We start from the raw sequence: 22729 nt of genomic DNA, 5'->3' as shown, positions 1-22729 counted from the left end.
GCCCTCCAGGGTGGCGGTCAGCTGGTAAAACATGATAATATGCCCTCCAGGATTCATTACCAGTGGAGAAAGTGGGATAAAGTGCCCTTATGGGACACCTTCTAGTGATAAAGACACGAGACAATGCCCTCTGGGGTGCTCTTCTAACGGAGGAAATGTGAGAAGTTGCTTTTTAGGTTAACCCTTCGCTTGAGAAAAAAAGCCCTCCAGGGTGTAGAAAAGGTGATGAGATGCCTTCTGGGTTTCCTTCTAGTAGAGAAAAACAAATAAAGTGCCCTCTAGGCTGACATTCAAGTGTAGAAAATGTGATTAAGAATGGCCTCTATATTACTAAAAGAAAAAGAAAGAGTGCCCTCTTGGATGCCTCTATCCTTATGTTAGGTAAAACATGAATTGATGCCCTTCAAGGGAAGAAAAGAGTATAAAGTGCCTTCTAGAGTCTCCAGTGTAGAAAACCTCCCTAAGGAGATCTTCTACTGGGGGAACATGATGAAATGCCCTCTAGATTACCCCTCTATTGGAGAAACCACAACACAGTTCTCTTTGAGGCTCCTACAGTGGCCATACAGGCTGTCCTATGTGCTTGAAAACCTTTCGCAGGTGCCTGGTGCCCTCTTTCTCTCTTCTGCCTGATGTCACCACTGGATGGTATGTGTATGTGTATAAAAAGTTAATAATTAATTTTAAAGACGACAAAGCTGGTTTTATTTACCAGCTACAACAAATTAGATGAAACTCAGTTGGTGATATGACTATGAGCAGGTTGCAAAAGGGAAATTTGGGGCCATGTCTGAGCTGTGCAGTGTCTGCAGCAGCTCATTTACAGGCAGGCAGTCCAGCAGCAGGTGAGGTAGGAAATGCAAATGAGATCAGTTAGATCTGCTCCGTACGTTCTCTTTGTATCGCTCACTTTTAATCTTCTAGCCATTTGCATCCAAAAACCGAAACAAACACATTTCCTCATGACTTGAGCTGTGAGACTGGACTCCAAATCATATAGATGGTAAAGTACTGTTTTATTTTCGTCTCATTTTGGTTTTCATTCTGATAACTTTGGGTGGAGTGAGGAGGAAGTGAGCGGGTGTTGTCGACGGCAGAGTTTTAGTGCAGTGGAAACTGTAGTCCTCAGTGAACCTTCAACAATGTTACTTTTATTTCAGCATTTTTTGTTATGGAGTTCTGTGGTGGGACAGATATGATGGCAGCTACACCGTTGTTGTGATTGTGTGGGAGTTTGAAGACAAACGGTGAAAGGAACTCAAGCGACTAGAGTTTGCAGATCACCTCAAAGTCAATACACTTACAGGATGGATGGAGGCACTTTACTGTAGAATACTGTGGTTCTCTGACAAGTCTTTTTTAATGTTTGTTTTTTGCTTAAGACACAAAATCGGACTCTTAGTTGATACTGGATTTAATATACATCTACATACTTGTACATAGCATGTCAGGCTTCAAATTGAGCTTTTATATTTGTGGTATTCAAACTTAAGTCTTATTAGAAATGCAGTTACCATTCTTGTCGACGGTTTGCCAGTGCTCTTACTTTTCTCATAAAGTATTTTCAGTAAGCAGTAAACCATGCAGTCGTTGGGAGGTTCTGTGATTCACAGGGATTGTGTTAGATATCACACATCTGAACATATGACGTTTGCTGATATAGTTACTACTCTTTTCTCTTTTTGGTTACATTAAATCTAAACCACACACTGACCCTGTTTATACATGACAATGCCTCACAGACATTTAGGTCTCTGGTTGCTCTGTTTTGCTGCTCTGATGTGACATATTTTGAGTATCCCCTCGTCTAGCATCAAACTGTTGATGCCGGTGAAATGTTTTGTGGTTTGAGAAGTTCCCTGTATGTTCATATGTTGAGACAAACTTTAAAAAACAAAACAGGTACAAGCCACATTGCAATGTGGGGCACTAAAACTAGAGTGGAAAAGGCAGAGAAGACAGTGGGAACAATATTATTCCCCCTTAATATTTATCTATCAGTAGAAGTTTTAGGCAGAATACTTGCATGGCACCAGATTGTGGAGTTTAATAACTAACTCATCAGAAATACAGAGTCTTAATATCCCTGTAAAGTATAGAAATTCAAAGACTACACTAACTAATTATGGTTCAATGTTATCTAATATAATTGTTTGTTATAACACATATACTATTTATATTGTCTGAATACTGAAACATTTGAATGATGTTCAGTGTGTCTTGTCCTTGTTTGCATCCGATTTCACTTCATGACTTTTTCCTTTTTCCTCCTGTTAGCCACAGCCACTGAGACGTTACATTGTACAGGTGTATCTACATTTTCCCCTCAGAGAGAAGTTACAGCATTCAGCACAAAGCACAGAACATTGTCACTGTAACGTCATCAGACCCTAAAATGCAGATATATTTGGAATTACTGCGTTCACGCTCATCAAAAGCAGAACAGTAAAGTAGTTATTTCAGTCCGTTTTATCTGCTCTCACCTGGTCCTCTTTGATCAACAGTGAAGCCACTGTTTTCTGACAGTTTGTGTACCAATGTGTGACACATAGAAACTCCACAAGCTCTCCCTCTCTGCCTGCCTACAAAAATTCACTTCGCATCAACACTTCCTCTACGGTCGCCAGGCACTGTGGGAAAACAGAGATACTGTCGCTCAACTTCCTGATTTCACTTGAAGTGTGTGTTTATCTCCGCCTCCTCCTGCCAACCTCAGTCACATCCCTGCATATTTACTTTTCTCTGTTTTAACTGATGAATTTCTGCTTCAAAGCAGCTTTGATTGCAGTAGCAGTAATCTAAACTTTTAGAGTTACATATCACAAGTATAAAATTCAGGACCAAATAGTAACAATGAGAAGACTTACTCTACCTTCATATTAAAAGGAGTATCTGGGAAAAAAAGAGGGGTGAAAGAAGCACAAGCACCAATTTATTCAGAAACTCCAAATTCAAGGGCTGCATCCTTCGAAGGACGTATTTCAACGCCGATTGTGTCACAGCGGCGCGCTAAAGGCCATTTCGAAGGCTCCTTCAGATGCAGCTCAGAAATGTGTCCTCCTTTTCCTAGGCCACGAAGGATCCATCAGGTGCATCCTTCGTGGACCAATGTCTCCCGACATTCATTGCGTGCCAATTTAAATGAGATGTGGGACTCTCAAGCGGCTGAGGAATACACTTTAAATGTGAAAGTTTTTGCTTTTGACTCAATCGAATAGCTTGCGATACAAATGTTTCAAAACCAAAGAGGCCTTGAAACAAATTATTGTTAAAATAAAAGGTTAAGTTACATGAAATTAGTTATGATAGCTAGTTAGCCAGTTAGCTTCGTGACATTAGGGTAAAGGCGGGAACAGCTAGTGAAGCAAACAGGAAATCCTCTGCAGACCAGACCGTCTCATTTCAGTTCAGCCTTAGTGTCTACACAGGCTACGAAAGAAGCGCCCTTCGTAGTCTGCGTCCTTCAAAGGATGCAGCCCCCGAACTGAGACACAGCTATTTACTCAGTAATTAATTAAAAGTACTCTTTATACTGAATTCCTCATTTCAAATTAATGCATGATATTTTAAGAACAATTTATTGTTTAAGTATACTGCTTTAAAATGCTACAAGGAAGTCTTAAAATAAAGTGTTACCTAGTTGTAGTAGTAGTGTTTTAGATACTTATTTTACTGTACTAATCACCTTTTGTACTAAATAAAGCTCTTTTGTCCACCATGTTGACCCTCTCCAAACAGCAGACACTGACTAAGCTGTGCTAATGAAGCTAATAGATAACTAAAAGTAAATGATTACAAACTCAGTTCCAATTTTTTAGTGGGGGTTAAGTCTGAATGCTAATCCTCAACTTCTGTATTTTTCAGAGCTTCTTTGGAAAAAAAACAAATCAGTAAGTATTGTGGTCATTAGGGAAACCTCATTAGTTCTGCCTTTAATGTGTTTGTTATCTTACCTCTGTTCTCTCTGTGAAACACAGTGGACCTCCAGCTCCACCCAGGAGGACAGGTGAGATTTAACGGCACTCTGGAATAAAGGAAAAACAGTTTTGTTACTTCCTGTTTTTGTTTCTTTACTGGTTTACAGATTATTATCATATTTTGTCAATCTGTTTGATTCAGATGACAACGAAGGATGGCCACAGGATGAGTTTGTGAGTAACAAGTTCCTGAATTTGTGTGGGTTTTTTTTTTTTTTTTTTTTTTTTTTTTTTTTTTTTTTAAATGGTAGACAAAAAATGGTAGAAACATTTCAAAAACTGTCACAGTCATGCAACGTTGAGAAATAGCACAATAAATACAATAAACTTAAATAGAATGATCAAAATAATCACTAAAGGAATAGTGATGTTTTGAAGTGTGACCTCTACCCCTCGTTCATTAAAGTAGGAGTAATTTTATTAACTTTTATTATTAGTAATTTTGTTTTATTTAAGAAAAAGTTACATTCCTTTTCTATTTTGGTAAAGAGAAAGTTGAGAAATGAATACAAATTATATAACATGTTACAGACAGTACAGAGGCATTGAATTAAACATAATTAAATGTTTGTCTCCAATGAACTCAAAGGTGAGGCATACTGCTTTGGCATAAAGAACAGTAACTAACCAAAAACCCGTAGCCACCTGTATCATAATAATTGACCCAGCCTATTGAGGCTAATTAGCTTGGAAAAAGGTGATGCTGTGCTAGAAGTAAGGCTCATAACAACGAAAAACTCTGGTTTAAAGAATTAAGATAAATACCCATAAACAATACATTAATAAGCCACTTACATTTCACTGCACACACGGACAACCCCTTCAAAATAAACGCTGGCTAGGCTAGAAAATAATAACATGACTACACATGAACATAGGGCACATTACGTCATCAAATCCCCGTATGAAAAGGGGTCTTGATTAGGTGGCCACAATTATGCCTAACTATAAATGTCCAGTAAGCGGCGCTGTGTTACAAACTAAACTGAGCATGCAATAAGCTGTCCTTTTCTACAAATTAAGAGAATGCCTTTGTTTATGAAATAAGACCACAAATCCTGTGAATCGTTCTTATAAAAATAAGTTTACAGAGAGGATTTAATAGCAGAAGATGTTTATTATTTTTCCCCAAAAAACTTTATTGTAGAAAATTCACATTAACAAACTGTAAGGCAAACATTCACTACATTCGTAATATTGCTTTCAAGTATAATAAACAGACATAACTTAAAAGACACAAAACATTGAACAAGAACAATAGAATATGGAATATAAAATTAAAATAAATAAAATAAAATAAAACAAATATAAAGCAAACATGGTCATTATTTAGGCATTTCATAAATGAGGTCGTTTTTAAGTAATTCATAGAGATCTTTGGCATATTTGGATTTCATCAATTTAAGGGACTTAGTATAAAGTTGAATTTCGTTATAGTAGCATGAGAAGATGGGTGGAGTCTTTATGAATTTAGCTTTGTGAATGAAGAATTTGCCCATAAAAAAAGCAGATAAGGTGCCCGCTGGTCCAATTTCCTCAGGGAGGTTGGGGCCTTTAGTCCTGTTAGCTTTGATTTACTATAAACTTTAAAGTAACTTTAAAGTAGTTACACTTTATGTTATCTAATGACAGGATGATGAGGAGGATGGTGACATGTATGAGGTACCTCCGTGTGAGCGTTCAGCGGTGAAAGTCCCACAGATACCAGTGGAGGAGGACGTTTATCTGGGTAACATTGCTGCAAATAGCCTTAGCTGTAAACAGTTTAAAGCACTGTTAAACATAGACACCTCTGGGAATATATAACTTTCCCTTTCCCTAAGAATGTTTTTCTATTTGATGCAACTTTTTGCAGATACAACATCCAACCCTACTGCTCCACAGAGGCAGGCCCCTCCTCCACCCAGACAAGGAAAACCCTCGGTAACAATAGTTTTGTGTTCTGGAAGTCTATGTAATTGTGTCTCTACATCTGACGATACATTTAAATCCTGTTTTAAGATAAAATTGAGTTAAATTACCTCAACTCTGTCACTCAGAAACCTCAACAGCGTGCTGAGCACTTGATCTTTGATCTGAAATCCAAGAAACGTGAGTCAATTTCTCATTTTTCATTTATTACATAACTCATCTCTCTTTATATTTACCACTTTTATCCATGTGGTTAAACTTCACCCGTCTGCCTCGCAGCACCTGAGATAGACAGAAATGATAAGCCTGGGAGGAAAAAGTTGATGACCCCTCCACCTGTTCGCCCATCACCTGCCCCGGTCCCTGCACCCACCACTGAGGAAGGTCCAGTAATCACTTATAAATAGACAAATTAACCTTTCATAGGAGTGTATCATCAGCCTCTAAATGACTGTTGACTGAGAGGAGGGTAAATGAGATGATATTGCAACCCCTGTGCTATTGACAGGAATAGTCATTTGATAAAACCACTAATTTTATTCTCACAAAATGCAGCTTGGAGCATTGTTTGGAAATGTTTAATATTTCCAGCAGCAATAGTAGTTTCTTTGGAAACAATAATTCAAGCAGATCTGGATGGTTAGGACAAGATAAGCAGAGATTGCAGCAGAGAGACGATCAAAGTGCGCCACCTAGTGTAGTGCCACTGATGTGCATTTTCATGCTCTCTGGCTTTGCAAAGTTGTCCAAAACTTCAGTCACTTAATAAAGCTTAATAATGTTGTCACCACTGCAAGAGGTCTGTCTGATACCACATCTGATATTTTTTTTTCTGCATTAAAGATGTGTACCTGGATCCAAATGAAGAACAGGTAAGCTTAACTTATACTAACTTACTTCATTTTTCTCCTGCCTTTTGTAAGACACGCAGGATAAAATTCATCAAAGCTTAATATAACAATGGGGTGTCTAGTTAGTAGGATTGGATAAAAAAACGATGGTGGCTGCACTACTGAGCGGGCCACGACCTTCAAATGACACATTCAAGTGAGCTGGGTCAATCACAGCTGAAATACTGACTGGGCCTTCAGGGCACAGAGCCAGCGTGTCTGTCTGAAATGACTGTTAACACTTTTGTGTGGATGTCCTGGTTGTTTTCTTCTTCTGCTTCTGAACCCAGAGTCTTTTAATATTTATTATTTCAATCAGTTCCAATCGGATATTATCAGATTTAATCAGCCTGGGCAGCAGCCAAGGGGAGGGATTTAAGGGCGAGGATAAGTACTTAAAGACAGGTTATCTAAAGGTAAGGATTAGATAAAGATTTGGTGGCTTTAAACAACTTTTAAAACAGGTTTAATCAGAGATACTTATGTCAAGGAGTTGACCATTAATAACCAATTTTTACACAGAGACATTGGCTGATAAGCTATGACCTATTAGAAATAGAGAGGCAACACATACATGAACATGATTTTTTAGTTGAATCAACAATATAACAGGCTTGATAAAGGAGGCAGCAAAAGACCATATGCAAAAGATATGTGTCAGGTAACACAACGACCACACTTTACACATTCATAAAGGTGTACATGTGATTGGATGTTACTTAACACACAGCTGTGAAGCACATATGACACGGCTCATCAGACCTGACTGAACTGTATACTACATAACTGAGCTTTCATTCTCACTCTTTGTGTACGTATTTTGATGAATGTGCTCGGGGTATTATCGTGATGTGACTGTGTCATTTTGTGCTTCAGGACGATAATGATGACCTGTATCTAGAGCCTACAGTTGGTAAGTTGCATCTCACTTTGCAAGAATTATCTCTAAGAAGTTAATCTGGCTTAAAGTTTGCATGAATAGGGCAGCCATGATTTAATTCCAGATGGTGTCAAATCTAATAAGAATGATTATTTACTTTCTACCTTGTACTAAGCTTGCTCTCCAGCCCCTCGTGCACCGATGAGGATGCCTCCACCTCCAAAGACAGCACCGTCTCCTATACCCATGTGAGCGCACCTCAACCTGTGTGAAAGCATCTACCAATAACCAAAGCACAGTGGTCTGCACTAACCTGGATATGACCTGTCTGTGCCTTTATAGAAAACAATAATGCTGCTGTGTTTTTGCAGCAAAATGCAAATATGGATGAAACATTATACAATAAGTTCCTTTTAATAAACATGCAATGAAAATGAACCTTCCTTCTTTCTACAGGATGAAGCCTCCGGTTCCAAGAGCCATGTCTGTGAGTGTGTCTCAGTGCTTATCATTTCCTTTTGCTAATCTCCGTCCTCATTTAAAAGAAGATTTAGGCTGGAAGTATTCATTCTTACTCAGTATTTCCATTTTCTACATAGAAAGTTCACCTCGTCAGTATGACACAGCTGTAACTTTCAATTCCTCTATTTCAGAGTTCATTATTGACCTCCTTACATGAGGTAAAAACAGGTAAGAACCACATCTTATCTGCTTATTAAAACTGATCAAATATCAGTACAAATCAAAACCAAATGAAATTATTTTGACTGTGATGAAGAGAAAATATCTCATCCCTGTAGCTCTTTCAATTGAAGCAAGGCGCGCCACATTTCCCACCAAACTCCCTCCACCTGCAACCAGCATGAAGCCTCCTCTGCCTGCAAACCTGAAGGAAGTTAAACCGAGGTGAGAATGCAGAGAGGGTGGAGTTGTGTTGTGTTGAAACAATAACTTTAAAAGATTAATCTACAGCGATTTGTATTCATTTCCAGCTTGTTTTTGCTGTTGATCCCATCTGCAAGTTAATGAATTTATCTGAATTAAAAGTGGTGTATCACTTCCTGTCTTTATTCCAGTCCTCCAGCTCCTCCTCCCGTAGACATGAAGCCTGTGGGTAAGCTGACATTTGAAAAAAAAATACTGTGATTATTTCAAGTATGCATATATTCTTTATTGAATATAATGTAAACATTAAAGAAACCAGTCATGTTTTAAGACATAAAAAATGCTCTGCTTGAAATAATACATTAACCCTCCCAAAGCATCTCCTCCTTCTCCTTCATTAAAAATTCCCAAATCTGCAGAGTCCCCACCCACTATGTAGATCTACAGACGCCCCCTCCGTCGCAGAAACAAAACACGTCTCTGCCATCGTTTAGTGGCAACTTGAAACTTAGCTAGCTTGAAATGTAGTAATTAGTAGTAGTAACGTTAACTTTAGTAGTCAGTCGTGAGTTTGCAAAAATGACGATGACGGTTACAGCTGGCTCGCGCACCACAGAAGTGGTTGCCATAGGTTACACATAATGATATGCATAGCGTCACCCCGTCCATTACCGGGATTGGCTCTTTAGGTTTGTGATGTCTCAAACCTGCCAATCTAAAAACTTGTTGTTCAGCCTGTCCTTGGTACACTGCAGTTTAAAAGCAGACAGGCCCAGCCATGGAGATGACTGCTGATGTTGTCCCTGATATGTCTTGTATCACATGAAAAAACCACATGGAGATGTTTACAAGGTTAAACACTTGATTTTCACTGGAGGGGTTAAATTGATCAGCTGTCTGCTGCTAAATAAGGATTTCCCAAACCTGCACTCAACCAATCCCCTATTTTCTCTCTGTTTTAAGTCTCCTCTGGTGTAATGAGGGCCACAAAACAATCTGGGAATGAGGTACTGTATCGATCCTCACATCAAATCTTAAAGTTAATAAGGACTGGTTTACTGTTACTGATATATTTATGTCGTATTTCAGGGCAAACAGTGGTTTGCTGGAGACTGCAACAGAAAGGCAGCCGAGGACCTCTTAGAGGGCGTCAAAAAGGTAAAACAAACAGGTTTATGATTTGTTATAATGTTCGACAGCTAATGATGGGAGAGTTTTTTAAATCACAGTCAGTGGTTTAAGTTTACTTTCAACCAAGCCAACACCACAATGGCTTAAGGCAAGGGTGTTGTATTTGAGTGTTTATGTGCATGTTTTTGCTGGCACTGAAACTCATATAAAAGCCAAACCTGACTCAGACACCTTCAGGGCTTCCCTTTCCTGTACTTACTCTGTAGAATATACAGTCATTTATTTTCCCTCAATCCCTCATCAATAAACACATATTATCTTTACTTCCCTGCTGTCTTATTCTCCAATCAAATTTCTCAAAACCTTTCTTTATCATCACTTTTTATTTCATATGCTTTGTGTCAATTTGGCTCTTTTACCATGTTGTAGGACGGCGCCTTTCTAATCCGACACAGCTCAGCACAGAGCACCCGGCAGCCGTTCACCCTCGCTGTGCTCTACCAGCAGAAGGTCTACAACATTCCCATCCGCTTCCTGGGGGAAACACGAAGTTACGCCCTCGGAAAAGAGGGCAAGAAGAACGAAGAGGTGAGGGCAAATGAGAAAGGTTAAAGCGAGCTCAAGAGAGAGAGGAAGGACACCAAGAGGAGAGTGGAACTGAAGTTTCAGGCTTGTCATTAATCTTTCCCTTTGTCTCTCAGATTTTCAGCAGCCTCGATGAGATGATTTCCCACCACAAGAAAAACCAGCTGCTTCTGATAGACAGCAAGAGTCAGGCCAAGCACACAGTGTATCTAACGCACCCTGCACGCCCGTAAAACTACACTGCTAGGAGCTCCTCTGATGTTGTTTTCATATGAGGGATACGAGTATAGTTGCACTATTTTCTCCGTTCCTATTTGAGACACTAGTACAGATGTGATGTGTATCTTTTCACTAGTCTAGTTGAGTTTTATGACTTTCATTTTGATAACACTGTTTCTTACAAGTGTGTTTCCTGTGTGATATTGTAGATATTCAACAATACAGACCCAAACTGCATCTACTTTACATTTCAGTTACTACTTTTTGTCGTCATTTCCTGTTGTTAAACTGGACCAAGGTCAGTGATGTGTGTGTTCATTTAAAATATGAAGTCCATTATGAAATGTTGGTTATTAATTAAGTAAACCCCACTATTTCAAACCTCTACTTGTGATGGATCCTCATCAGTGAGGGTTGAGCTCAGGGTTTGTGGCTTTAACTGGGACATGAGGAGCTGTGTGTGTGTGTGTGTGTGTTTGTAAAAGGCCTTCCACTGGCCACTGACCAGATGCTGTTGGTTACACCTGCTTCCTGTCAGAGTGAAACCACCTTCTCTACGGCCAAACCATAAATCCTGCTCTGTCAGCGTACTGCATGGAAAAATACACTACACTGTGTGGTTTAACTCTAATGGTGTAAAAATCCTACTTATACAGTTATTGAATCTAAGTTTTTGATAATTATACTTTGGCACATAAAACAACATTTCAAGCTTTCCTATCATGTTATGCATTAGATTTAAGCAGAGACTGACTTGCAGAGGCTTGTTCAGCTGTAGCGTCTGTATTTGTAGAGGTCGGTGGTGTAAATGAGCGCAGAATAACTCAGAGCCGGTGTAATTTGGCAGGTTGGTGTAAGGCATCTTGAAGCTTCGCAACAGGATGACTACTTGGATGAAAAACTGTATTTTGCAGCATACAGTACAGCAGCTCATCAGTCATGGGTCACTCAATTCAATTTGCCTTTATATGGTAGAACAAGTGGACACAGGACAGGAAAGAGGGGAGAAAGATGGCAAACAGCACGCAACAAAGATCCCTTGTAGGACATTTCAATTACATGGCCATAGACTTAAAATAATAGGCCATCAGGTCACCGCATGTAAAACATTTCCATTCAAAAATATAAAAAAAACCCTGTGGTGCAGGGGCAAGGTTTTCTCTTAGGTACAGCACAATTTTCTCTCTTAAATGAGCACCAGGGAGGAGAGTTATCATATTTCTCTGCTGGAAGGGCACCATGAAGGGCTTGTTATGCAGTTTTATCTATCATGGGGTCATCCAAGAGGGCACTTTTGCAGTATTTTTTCATTGGGGCATCAGGGTTCTGCGTATTGATAGGATCCACCGGCTATTTAATAGGGTGGTTATAAATGTCTATATTTATATTGATCACTTAATTTTGGCCTTGCATTCAAAACTTTATCACACTGTTTGACTGAGGATGCTAAACTATTGTGTAAGTCAGGAACTATAGCTTTTGGATTTCAAAGGATGTCTGAGTTTTTCACTTCCTGTGTGTAATACTGACTCATGTCAGAGGTGTATGGGCCTTTGTTGAATTAAAAAATGAAGTATTTTACAGCCTATTGTCTTTATACATGTAAGTTTTAAATAGATTTCTTTGTACTGTTTTCCATTCTTTCCATACACAGCATTATGTCCTTAGAGTCAGACTCTTCATATGCATTAAACGCTATAAAAGCCAAGGTGATTTTGTTTAAATTGAGTAAATGCAAAAACTCATTGTAAAAGTGTATATATTCCTAATTGTGCATAACATGTGGCTCACTAGGCAAAAGGAAATTGCTGATGATGATCATGGTGATGATGAGAGTAGAGGGCCAGAAAGGAGATCCTGCTAAAGTCAAAAAGATAAGGCTCCTTGGGAGAAACGGTTTGAAACGTCAGCAGTCCTCTATGGCACAAAGATATGCGTCACCCATACAACACACTTTTTTTGTAAAAATGAGTGTATGTGTGTGTGTGATTTTGTAGAAATCATGCAAAGGTGGGGCGCTTGTCACGAGCCCTGATTTCGAAGTTGGTGGAAAGGAAGGGGGAAGGGGCTGCGGCGGAGGGGTACAAACCGCACATCCGACCGCTTGTATTGACAGCTCTGAGAAAAAACAAAAAAAAATCTTCACAATGGGCTGCTTATGCGAAGTTCTCACTTATAATGACTCAGTGCGGATTTTTAGCACAGCCCAGTTCTCTTACACGGTTTGAGGAGGGACTGTTTCACTCACAGGGCTCAGTAGTAGTTGAAGTGGACTAGTTTTCTTGGCGGAGGTGCGGAGCTTTTGATTCAGGACTGGCGTAGGGGGGCTACTGAATGGGAGCAGTCACTGGATTCGTGTGATACCAACGCAAGCCACCCAGACCACCTACTACTGCCCATCATATTTGACTTTTGGGGACGTTTAGGGCACAAACAGAACAAGATCACCTCTATTCCTCCTGCTGTCCCCTTCCCCTTTCCTTCCTCGCGGATTCTTCAGAGAGAGAAATCCTGCAGAAATGGCTCAGATACTGCCGATACGATTTCAGGAACATCTGCAGGTAAGCAGACGCAGAAAAGCCCTTAAATACATTTCAGCTAATGTATTTTTTTCACAGCTCCTCGCGCATGTAACCCCGCACACACTCGGCACATGTCGCATTTAAAAGGAATCTGAAATAGGGCTGCAGGGTGGTGCTCAATATAGCTACAGGCCTAGTTTTCTCCTGCCGGGCAGATGATGACTTGTAAAAATTGACCAGTCAGATCGTATACAGCAGCTCCAATGCGGACCGGTGTGTGTTTGTGTGTGTGTATGTGTGTGAGAGGATACGCCGCAGTTTTCTCCCTTCAAGTGTAAAAACGCTGCTGTCATTTTCAATCCGCGCTTATTCAAACTGCGGTGTTTGGACACTTTTGTGTTGCAGGCGACTGAGCTCAGCTGCTGGTGCTTACATTGTAACTGAGACCTGACTGGCACTTGCACTCAAGCTTTTGTGGCTACCATGTTGTTGTCATGTCCTGCAGCAACATATTCCCACTATGTAACCTTCAGGAACAACAACACTGGTCACTCCGTCTCTGAAAATGCCCATGACTAAATCACAATAATATATAGATAATACAGTGATAATAAAAGGTGTTTTTGACAGTGTTCTTTTTGGGTAGGTGTGTGTGTAGACGTAGAGTAATGTATTTTGCACTCAATCTCCTTAAAAGTTAGAGAAAATCAGAGAACTGCATTGATACGATGTAAAGAAGCAAGAAAAAAAACACATTATTTCAGCTATATTTTAATGTAAATCCCATATAAAGGTCAGTTTCATAGTCCAGCATCAGTATTATCTTGATGTGTCTCCCTGCTCTACTTGTTTTCTTCTCATACCAGAGGAGCATCTGTGCAGCTTCAAAACATGACAGAGTAGCAAAGGCCATGTTGTCTCTGGTTGGCAGTCTCTTGGTGGAAAAAAAAGAAACACAAAATGCCCTTTAACAATCTGTGACAAAAAAGGAAAACAAACAGCCAGTTATTTGAGCGTCTGTGGAGGAACTCTTTCCACTATGACCCCCTTTCCCCCCCTGGTTTGGACTTTGATAATGGTTGTCCCATAGCAGCCCCAGTTCTGGGTGTCTTGCAGCCAAAAGAGAAACTTCTGTGACGCACCCCTCCACCTCCCCTCGTCTGTAGCTTGTTGTTATGGGAACAGCAGGCAGTGAAATGGCCTTTCACTAGAAAAAAAAAGGAAAGAGCCCCCACCCCCCTCTCTGTCTCCCTGCTCCCTTCCTCTGGCCAGTAGCCCCACTTTCGCCAGCCAAAGATCCTTTATTCACCAAAAAACTCTGCTGGCCAAGAGAGCATGCAGGCCAACAGGCCCCTCTCCTCCCTGACAGGACTGGTACACTGTTGCTCAAGTGATGGAGGGATGAGCAGTACCGGGCATGGCTGGGTTATTAGTTCAAATACCTTTCCCTTATACATCTCCTAAGAAAATCTCCGCCTTGAGACAGTGATAAGTAGCAGACGGCTTTACGTTCCACCTCTACCGTGAAATCCCAGCTCTGCCCCACTCATATCCCTCTGTGAATCTAGGTGGCTCCAGCAGAGTGAAAAATGCTTGGAATTTGCAAACCCAGGACTTTGGGCCTCAAGTTGTTTAGCTTTTTTTTCTCTCTCTCTTCTTGGCCTGGTATTTACAGCTCAGTGTCTGCAGTCTGGGCCGAAAGGTTCAGGAGTAAAACATGGACCCAGTAACAGGATGAGATACCAGCCTGTTGAACTAGTGATAACATGAGATAAAGAGCAAAACAAATCCTTTTTATTTATTGTATTTTATTTAAAAGGGACCATGTACAGTTTAAAACATAAATGTCACCATTTGATGCACCGTACCAGATTATAGCTTTAAGCTAATTGCATCTGTAGTCCCTTAGACTTGAGTATCGAGTAAAACAAGTGCAGTAAATATACGTGTTATTATTAATATTTAACAGATTGCTATACTTCTAACCCTGTATGGATGTGATAGGATTGGTATTACTTTTGTAGGGCCTGGCTAAGGACACTGAAGAAATCCTGACCTCAAAACAAACTTAGCTCCTAGAAACAGGCTAGGCTAATATTAGCTCTGCTAGCTGCCTCTCTTGACATCCTATTTCTGCCAAATAGTGTTGGAAAACAGATTTTTAACATGAAAGTGTTTTATTTTGTGATCGTACCAGTTTTAATTAACTTAATTTTATATTTAAAAAAGTTACAGCTTTTAAATGTGCAAAAACAAAACGTTTATTTGCTTCAGTTTGCTAGCTAACGATACACTCTCCGCTAGCAACGCAGGGTTCTTCTTAACAACTCTAGAACAGTAGTAGCTTGTGGCAGCTATACTTTTATTATTGCTGTGTAGGCTCATGTTTCGGAGAAGAAGAAACAAGTTATTTTTTGGGATGCTAATAAATGGTATCAGATCCATGCATTGACTAGCGTACTTGCGAATACTAGATATATAATTTTAGGCAGTTTGAGGAATTTATGGTACTGGTATCTGAATAAATCGACTTAAAATAGTTATATATATTATATAATATCCCTCTGGTTGATGAGGACATATAAAGTGAAGGCTGGCTTTGAAAGATTCAATAGTATTCACTTTTCTCTCCACATCACTGTAGCTAGGATTGCCGGCCTACCTTACACTGTAATTAAGCTAAGCTGTGTGGTAAAATCTCTCTTCAGTCTCTCTCTGCCTTTCTTAGTTGTTTAGTATGATTTATGATCCGAGGTCCAGGCTGTGAATGACCACGTCAATGTGCGACATTAATTGATGGATAGGGCCCTGGTTTGACTGTGTTTTAAGTCGTGTGGTCCAATTTGGTTGCTGGATGAAGAAAGACAAGGACAGAGACTGGTGTGTTGTATAATGATAGTACTAAACTGAGAGTCATTTGCAGCTTATGTGGCTCTGCTGCAGGCTGTCAGTGCAGCAGCCTACGTATTGTAGCAGCTTGTGTAAGTGCAAAAATGTCCTGCAGCTCCAAATCGCCTTCACATTGTCCTGTCCAGTTGAGTTAGGAGAATCCAACCTGCTGCTCTGCGGCTGTTTAGTCCTGATGTGCTGCTGTGTCTGTGCTGATGAAATGATGTCAAAGCAGCGGAAGTGATAGACAGATGAGGTAAGCGGGCCCTGCTTAAGGCCAGCAAATCACATCAGGACAGGAAGCAGGATGACAGAACAGTATAACAGTGTCACAGCACACATCTGTGACCGCAGCAGTGGCTGGTAGCGATGAGGATGAGCGTCTGCGTTCAGTCACCAAAACTTCATCATGAATGCACTGAGAGAGCGCTCATTCACACGTACAATACGCACATTGTGTGCCTCTGTACTGTTCAGTGGGTCAACAACTCATAACTGATGTGGAATAACTGATTTAGGGCTACAGCTTACCGTTATTTTAATTAAGGATTAGACTATATTTTAGATAAATCAATTCATTGCTTTGCCTATTCAAATATCTGAAAGAAATTTAAAATAGTCCAATACAATTTAACAGATTCTTCTGAACTCCAAAATCCAAGGATATTCAGTTTGCTATCAAGATTCAAGATCTTTATTTGTCACATACTCAAACAGATGGACTGTGAAATACAATGATTTAATGCAACCATGCAATAAAAACACTTAATTATAAACGCTAAGACATGTAAATAATAATATCACCTTGAATGGAAAAAAAATAATCTGAAAGACAAACGATAATTGTCTGCACTTTTTATCACTAGGAGGAAACCCTTTCACATACACGCATTCATTTAATCCATTGTGAACATAAATAATGATTTTCATTATCACCTTTACTATATACCTCCCAACCCATAGGCTACATACTTAACCTATACCTGCCCCATTCCTATTCAGTATCAGCTTTATTGACAAAGTATCTGTACACATAGAAGTAATATGACTGCGTTTTTTGTGTTGCTGTCAAAGGTCTGACACAGAAAGAGACATAACGACAAAGCTGAACAAATAAAGGCAAAGAATAGACAGGAAAATTGTGTACACAAGCATGTGGAAAAAAAACAGGCGCATAGTTAAATATAAAGTTTAAGAATGTATAAAAAGACTATGACTAATGCCAAATATAAACAGTGTGTGATTTTAACCCAAAAAGTGCGCAGTAAATAAACATTGATAAGATAAATATATATATAAGAAAGTGTGAGGTAGCAACACTTGCATGTGTTTTTGCTGCATTTCTCAGTCTTAATTGTGTTTGTGTAAATCTCCTCATGAACCTGAAACCCTCAGCTGCTGAAGCGACGTGTCAGAGCCTCAGCAGTGCATCCACCCTGTCTATGACTCACCAAATACCGTCAGCTCTGTATCATCACTGAGGCCTTTGTTATTGCGATATTAACGCTGTTTCTGTGATTGTTCATCTCAGCTGTTTGGGAAGAGGATTTCTAGGAGTCTAAAGATGTCTTACTAGAGGTGATTTACGGAGGCAGTAGGTTGTAGGTGAAGTGTGATTTCAGTCTGGAATGTTCCACTAAGCAGGACTGCGGGGGGGTTTTATTCCGGTGACTCAGTTGCCCCACCCTGAACCGTAAATTGCCAAAGGCCTGTGTTCCTGGAACTACTCCGCACAGACCCAGCTCCTCTTCTTCCTTTCTCATAAAAGGTGCATTTATCTCTCTTGTCCTCTCTTCTTCACACTGGTTAACTCCCCCCTTCTGTTCACTTTCAGGAGGATGCTGGGTTGTCTTCAGCTCCTCCTTTCACCCCTTCCTTATCTTCTCCCCCTCTATCTTTATTGTGGTTTCCCTCCCCTCTCCTCCCAGTGATAGTTCTGGCAGTCTTGAGGAGATGCAGCATATGGCTTCAATCCTCCCCCAGGTCACGTCAGGCCTTTTCAAGACGCCTCAAGCTTTTATGTCCCCATAACTTCAAGGAAACCAGTTACACACTGAACGGCATTGTTAATTTTAATCAGGATAATTTCAAGGACATTTTCCAATATCAATATGTATATTAATATGGATTATGTTTGCAAAATTATGTTAATTAAAAACTAACTATTTATCTTTTTTAGTATTGATTAATTTGTCCTTAATTTTCTTGATTTATCATTTTGTCTATAAAGTAATCAGAAAGGAGAAACAGTACCAATCACACTTTCCCAAAGCGCAAGGCCAGGTCTCAATATTGTTTCTTTTATTAGACCAATAACCAGTCCAACACATTTATTTTAATGCCCCAAAGAAAAGAAACAATCCTTTACATCTTAGGATGTTAAAGGCGAGAGTGATTGGTAGGGCTGGGCAATATGGCCAAAATCCTACATGATGATATAGGATTTTTCATATCTCAATGACGATATATCACGATATATCATGTTTTCTGGTAATTTAAGAAACAATTAGTCTATATGAAATAACCACATGGTAAAGCCTGTTTTTGGACAATCCTGTGTGAATTAAATACTGAGTTTCCATTTTCACTTGGGTCCTTTTCTGCAGGTTAATGTCCATGTTAATAAACAGCGCCTCCCTCTATGGTTCGCTCCAGGTTCACTCCCACGTGCAAGGATTAGAACGTAAAGCATCGTCAAAATAACGTAAAACCTGCAGTAAAGCAGTTCAGCTGCTGGTTTTGTGACATCACGTTAGAGATGATATAGAAAAACACATACGATAGACATTTTCATATTGTTTTAACGATATATATATTGTCATATTGCCCAGCCCTAGAGATTGGTGTCTTTGCTTGACTTCATTATCAAAATATGTTAAGTTTTCAGTTTAGCGCACCAGACACCCAGTCCATAATTCTGCAAATGCAAAGGCTTAGGACCAATCACCATTGTGTTACCTCATTCGTTGATAGGTAGTGACTCAACAGACATTTATTCAACTGAAAATCTTCGAGATTATTTCTTTAAAGCTGCATTTATTACTGCTGAACGTAGGGTTGTGTAGAGGGCGGAGTTTGCAGATCATAAAACCAAAACAAAGCGCTAAAAGAGGTCAAAAAGCTTCATAAATCTTAGAGGGAACAGCAGAGTCGGGCTATAATTCTTGGTGGGTTTGTCACTGAAGTTAAAAACTTTCACAATAAATTTAATGATTTAAGCCACTTTTAATAAAAAAAAAGATCAGTGCAGCTTTAACTCATCTCCACTTCTTCTGTAATTAAAAATGTATGAATGCAAAGCCTTGGATATAATCAGTTAAAGAACTTCACTTGCCATAAAACAGCTTCTCTCATAGGAACCCCCTGTGTTTCTGCCCACCCAAACTGATGTGACATCCTTCCTGTTTTGTAGACGACATGATTTAAATGGCTCAGCGGTCGGGATTTGTTGTCCTGCTCCTCCAGCCAACAGCCAGATAGTGCGGCCCTTGTGATGAGCGTAAGGATTCCTTTCCGCTTGCCTCAGACTGCATAATGCACTCGGTTCAGTCATCGGAGGGAGAGTGCATGTTCTGCTCTCTCACTTCACAGTTAGTTTGACAATGTGCACAATAATTCCTCTGTTCAGCGGACGTTAACCTGCTGCACCGTTTCATGTTAGTTCTGCTGAGATTTGACACAGCAAAGATGAAATCAGCTTTTTTTTTCTCATTAGAAAAGTAAATATGCTGAATAATAACTTGTGCTTTATTGAAAGATTCTAATGTATTCCTTTTTTCAGTAGATGTTTGGTGGAGTTTTTCTCTGGTGTTGACTGGTTAAGTCTGCATAATCTAGAGATAATAAAAATTCCTCACAGCCGGCTGCTTACATACTCTAATATATGCAGTGTGTCGACATGGTTTAATCACAGACTTTGCTGAAATGCAGAGAAGCTGTACTTTACATTACATTTATGTTAAGATGCGATGATGGTTACAATAAGGCCAGTGCAAGTTAAAAATAAAATGCCAGTGATTTAATCATTTATTTCCCATTATCCACTAATAAGGTGAAAATAAAATTGGGGCCAAAATGGAAAAAAAAATATGATAATAAAAATAACATCCATTATCTAAACAGCTTATCCTGTTCAGGCTGGAGGCTGGAGTCTATCCTACCTGTCATTGGGCGAGAGGCGGGGTACACTCTGGACTGATTGCCAGTCAATCACAGGGCTGACACACAGAGACAGAAAACCTTTTACGCTCACATTTGCACCTACTGGCAATTTTAGAGTCACCAATGAACCTATTGAGCATGTCTTTGGACTGTGGGAGGAAGCAGGAGTACCTGGAGAGAACCCACACTTCCCCAGGGAGAAAATTCCACACAGAGGCCCACTACGTCTGAACAGGGATTCAAACCAGGAACCTTGTAGGCGACAGAGCTAACCACTGCACCGTGCAGCCCAAAATACAGGCAAAATACAAACATTTCAATAAACAATAATTAAAGTATTAAGAATAACCATAACAACAATGACTACAAGTACCACAATTGTATCTATGTAGTCAGTAAAACATTTGATAAAGCTTACAATGACAGACGTTCGACTTACAACTACGTGTGCAGTGCAAGATGATGAAATCAGTTTGACAATGACCAAAAAGGTTCTTCATTATTAATCAAGAAGTCACATATTATGTAGCAAAACATGTCCATGAACATATGAAGACAGGCTGGGTGTCTGTGCCGTTAGGTAGTTGTTCATTTTTAAAAAGCTTACAGTAACTGTTGAGAGTAGAGTGTGAAATAAAGCTGTCTTAACTAAACATCCTGTTGTCTGCTGTCTGCCCACGCTTGTTCCCTGACTCCATGTTTAACCAGACCTCCTGTATGGAAACCAGCCTTAAAGAATATCCCTGGAAAACTGGAGTCAAGCTGCTGCTATTTAAATCGAAACACCTCTTTGGTCAGCGGCTTGCTGCTTTTTCCCCAGCAAGGCAAACAACAGCTGCCATGTATATTTCCCCATTGCACTTTTTTTCTCTTGGTGATGGAGGTGTGACTCCTTCAGAGGTCTCTTAAGGTGGAATATTCCACCTCAAGCTGAGTTCTACTTTTAGTCTAAATGTAGGAAACTCTTAGTGCTCAGTAATCCAGTACTTTCCAATGATTTTTTATTTAACAAGTTTTGGTTCAACCATCTTTATGGGTAGGTATAATAAGTAGGATTTTTTTCTCGCATTTTGTCAACAACACACCCTCCGAAGCTAACACAGACAGCATCACGGTTACCTTTGCGCTAGCATGCTCACCGCCTGTTAGATTTGTGCTAACATGCTAATCGCCGGTTAGCCCGGTTTGAGGCACTTACCTGTCCAACAGAAAGAAGGCCAACTCAGCATCGCTATTTCGCCATGTTAGCCGGTTTGAATGGGGCCCAGTTGCTAATTTGAACCACTCCCACTCTCACCTGTACGCTGTGATTGGCTCAGGGAACCACAACAGCGCCCCTCCTGAAAACGTCCCGTGCAAAGCAAAACAACAGAATAGATGCAGAGGTGTCTCACAAGGGTCTGCACACACGCTCACCAACACATGTATAGAGGCCCATAAGTGATGATTTATTATATTATATTTGTAAAAGTCTATATTTTATTTTTCTATATACCTTATACCTTTAAACTATACGTCAAATATGAGCTCATTGCTCGGGTTTCATCCTAGGATGCGCTGGGACACATCATCAGTGATGTCCCCTGAGGTCTCATAATATCAGACACCCTCACTAAGGTGACCCAGCCCGGGTTGATCAGGTGACAGGCGCTGGCTTGAGTCCCAGCAGCATTGGCCCATGGTTCGGACCTCCTGATCCAGAGCCACCTTGATACCCTCTCTGCAGCCTCTATGGTGGTTTTAACAGCTATGTTACACTGTGTTATCAACCATTCATAAACCGTCAATAGCCCAGATAGTCAATAGCTAAAGTTTTAAAAGGCTTAAGTTTGTTTTTTTTCAACACTTCCAGTTGCAGAACATGGGAGTGAACCCGGCCAACATCGGGTTCAGCTACCTGACCATGGAGTCGGACAAGTTCATCTGCATCAGAGAGAAGGTGGGCGAGCAGAACCAGGTGGTGATCGTGGACATGTCTGACCCCACCAACCCCATCAGGAGGCCTATCTCTGCCGACAGCGCCATCATGAACCCCGCCAGCAAGGTCATCGCTCTGAAAGGTAAGAGTACGTATGGTCAGACAAACAGCGACACAGTCGGGCGGCCACACTGTAACATTAGCTGTTAGATGAGAAATACTGTGTTACTGTGAGAAAAAAACAGTTGGCTGTTATTATTAGTGGCCTTATTCCAAGTTCTGCGGTTGTTATTTCCCAAAAAGGAAGTCAGCATGGCATTTCAACTGTTTATTTGTCTTTAGTTTGAACAGATTTAGCCGTGTACTGGTACTGCTGTGGGAATGCCACAGTCCTGCAATGACTAATGCTTGTGTCAGTGCTGTAAATATGCAGAGTGCACTCACTTCTATTGCCTGAATGTACTTAATTGGTTGTGCAGATTGATTTTATGCCACAGTTTTTAGCCCTCAGAGCACAAACACAAGCGCTGATCAGGATGATTTGCTTATAATGCTTCTCTCTCCCCCCTCCCTCCTCCCCTCTGAGGATATTCCTCCCCTGTTTTCCCTTTCCCTGTGGTCTATGTTTGTCTTCTCTCTCTTACCTGATTGACACTTTGCTTTTTCTCCTTTTTGCTTTCTGCCTTTTCTCAGACGGTGAGTTGCTTTCTGTCTGTCTACCCGTCTGGCGATCTGTTGTGATGACACAGTAGCCATGTCTC

General features: G+C 40.2%; 2 protein-coding genes across 3 annotated transcripts in view; both read left to right on the top strand.

Moving 5' to 3' along the window:
* The first annotated feature begins 901 nt into the window (after nucleotides 1-901).
* LOC138610677 (SH2 domain-containing protein 6) lies at nucleotides 902-12018 on the top strand. Its single transcript, XM_069683477.1, has 19 exons — nucleotides 902-1003; nucleotides 3865-3890; nucleotides 3978-4006; nucleotides 4120-4151; nucleotides 5610-5706; nucleotides 5833-5900; nucleotides 6017-6068; nucleotides 6168-6272; nucleotides 6732-6760; nucleotides 7655-7691; nucleotides 7834-7906; nucleotides 8115-8145; nucleotides 8312-8348; nucleotides 8459-8564; nucleotides 8735-8772; nucleotides 9507-9550; nucleotides 9633-9701; nucleotides 10104-10262; nucleotides 10376-12018. The coding sequence occupies exons 1-19, from the start codon at nucleotides 1001-1003 to the stop codon at nucleotides 10490-10492; spliced, it is 1152 nt and encodes a 383-aa protein (XP_069539578.1). The 5' UTR covers nucleotides 902-1000; the 3' UTR covers nucleotides 10493-12018.
* Nucleotides 12019-12711: 693 nt separating this feature from the next.
* cltcl1 (clathrin, heavy chain-like 1) overlaps nucleotides 12712-22729 on the top strand; it is a 32061-nt gene continuing 22043 nt past the window's right edge. For both annotated transcript variants that reach the window (XM_069682354.1, XM_069682353.1), the window contains exons 1-2: nucleotides 12712-13039; nucleotides 21903-22110. In XM_069682354.1, the coding sequence (XP_069538455.1) occupies nucleotides 12998-13039; nucleotides 21903-22110 (250 nt within the window). In that variant the 5' untranslated portion in view covers nucleotides 12712-12997. The remainder of the gene's footprint in view (nucleotides 13040-21902; nucleotides 22111-22729) is intronic.

Source organism: Semicossyphus pulcher, unplaced genomic scaffold (assembly GCF_022749685.1).
Source record: "Semicossyphus pulcher isolate SPU_LCO1_2020_fin unplaced genomic scaffold, fSemPul1.0.p SCAF_6, whole genome shotgun sequence".
Taxonomy (NCBI): domain Eukaryota; kingdom Metazoa; phylum Chordata; class Actinopteri; order Labriformes; family Labridae; genus Semicossyphus; species Semicossyphus pulcher.
The sequence above is the reverse complement of the archived record's forward strand: the minus strand, read 5'-3'. Positions and strand labels throughout refer to the sequence as shown.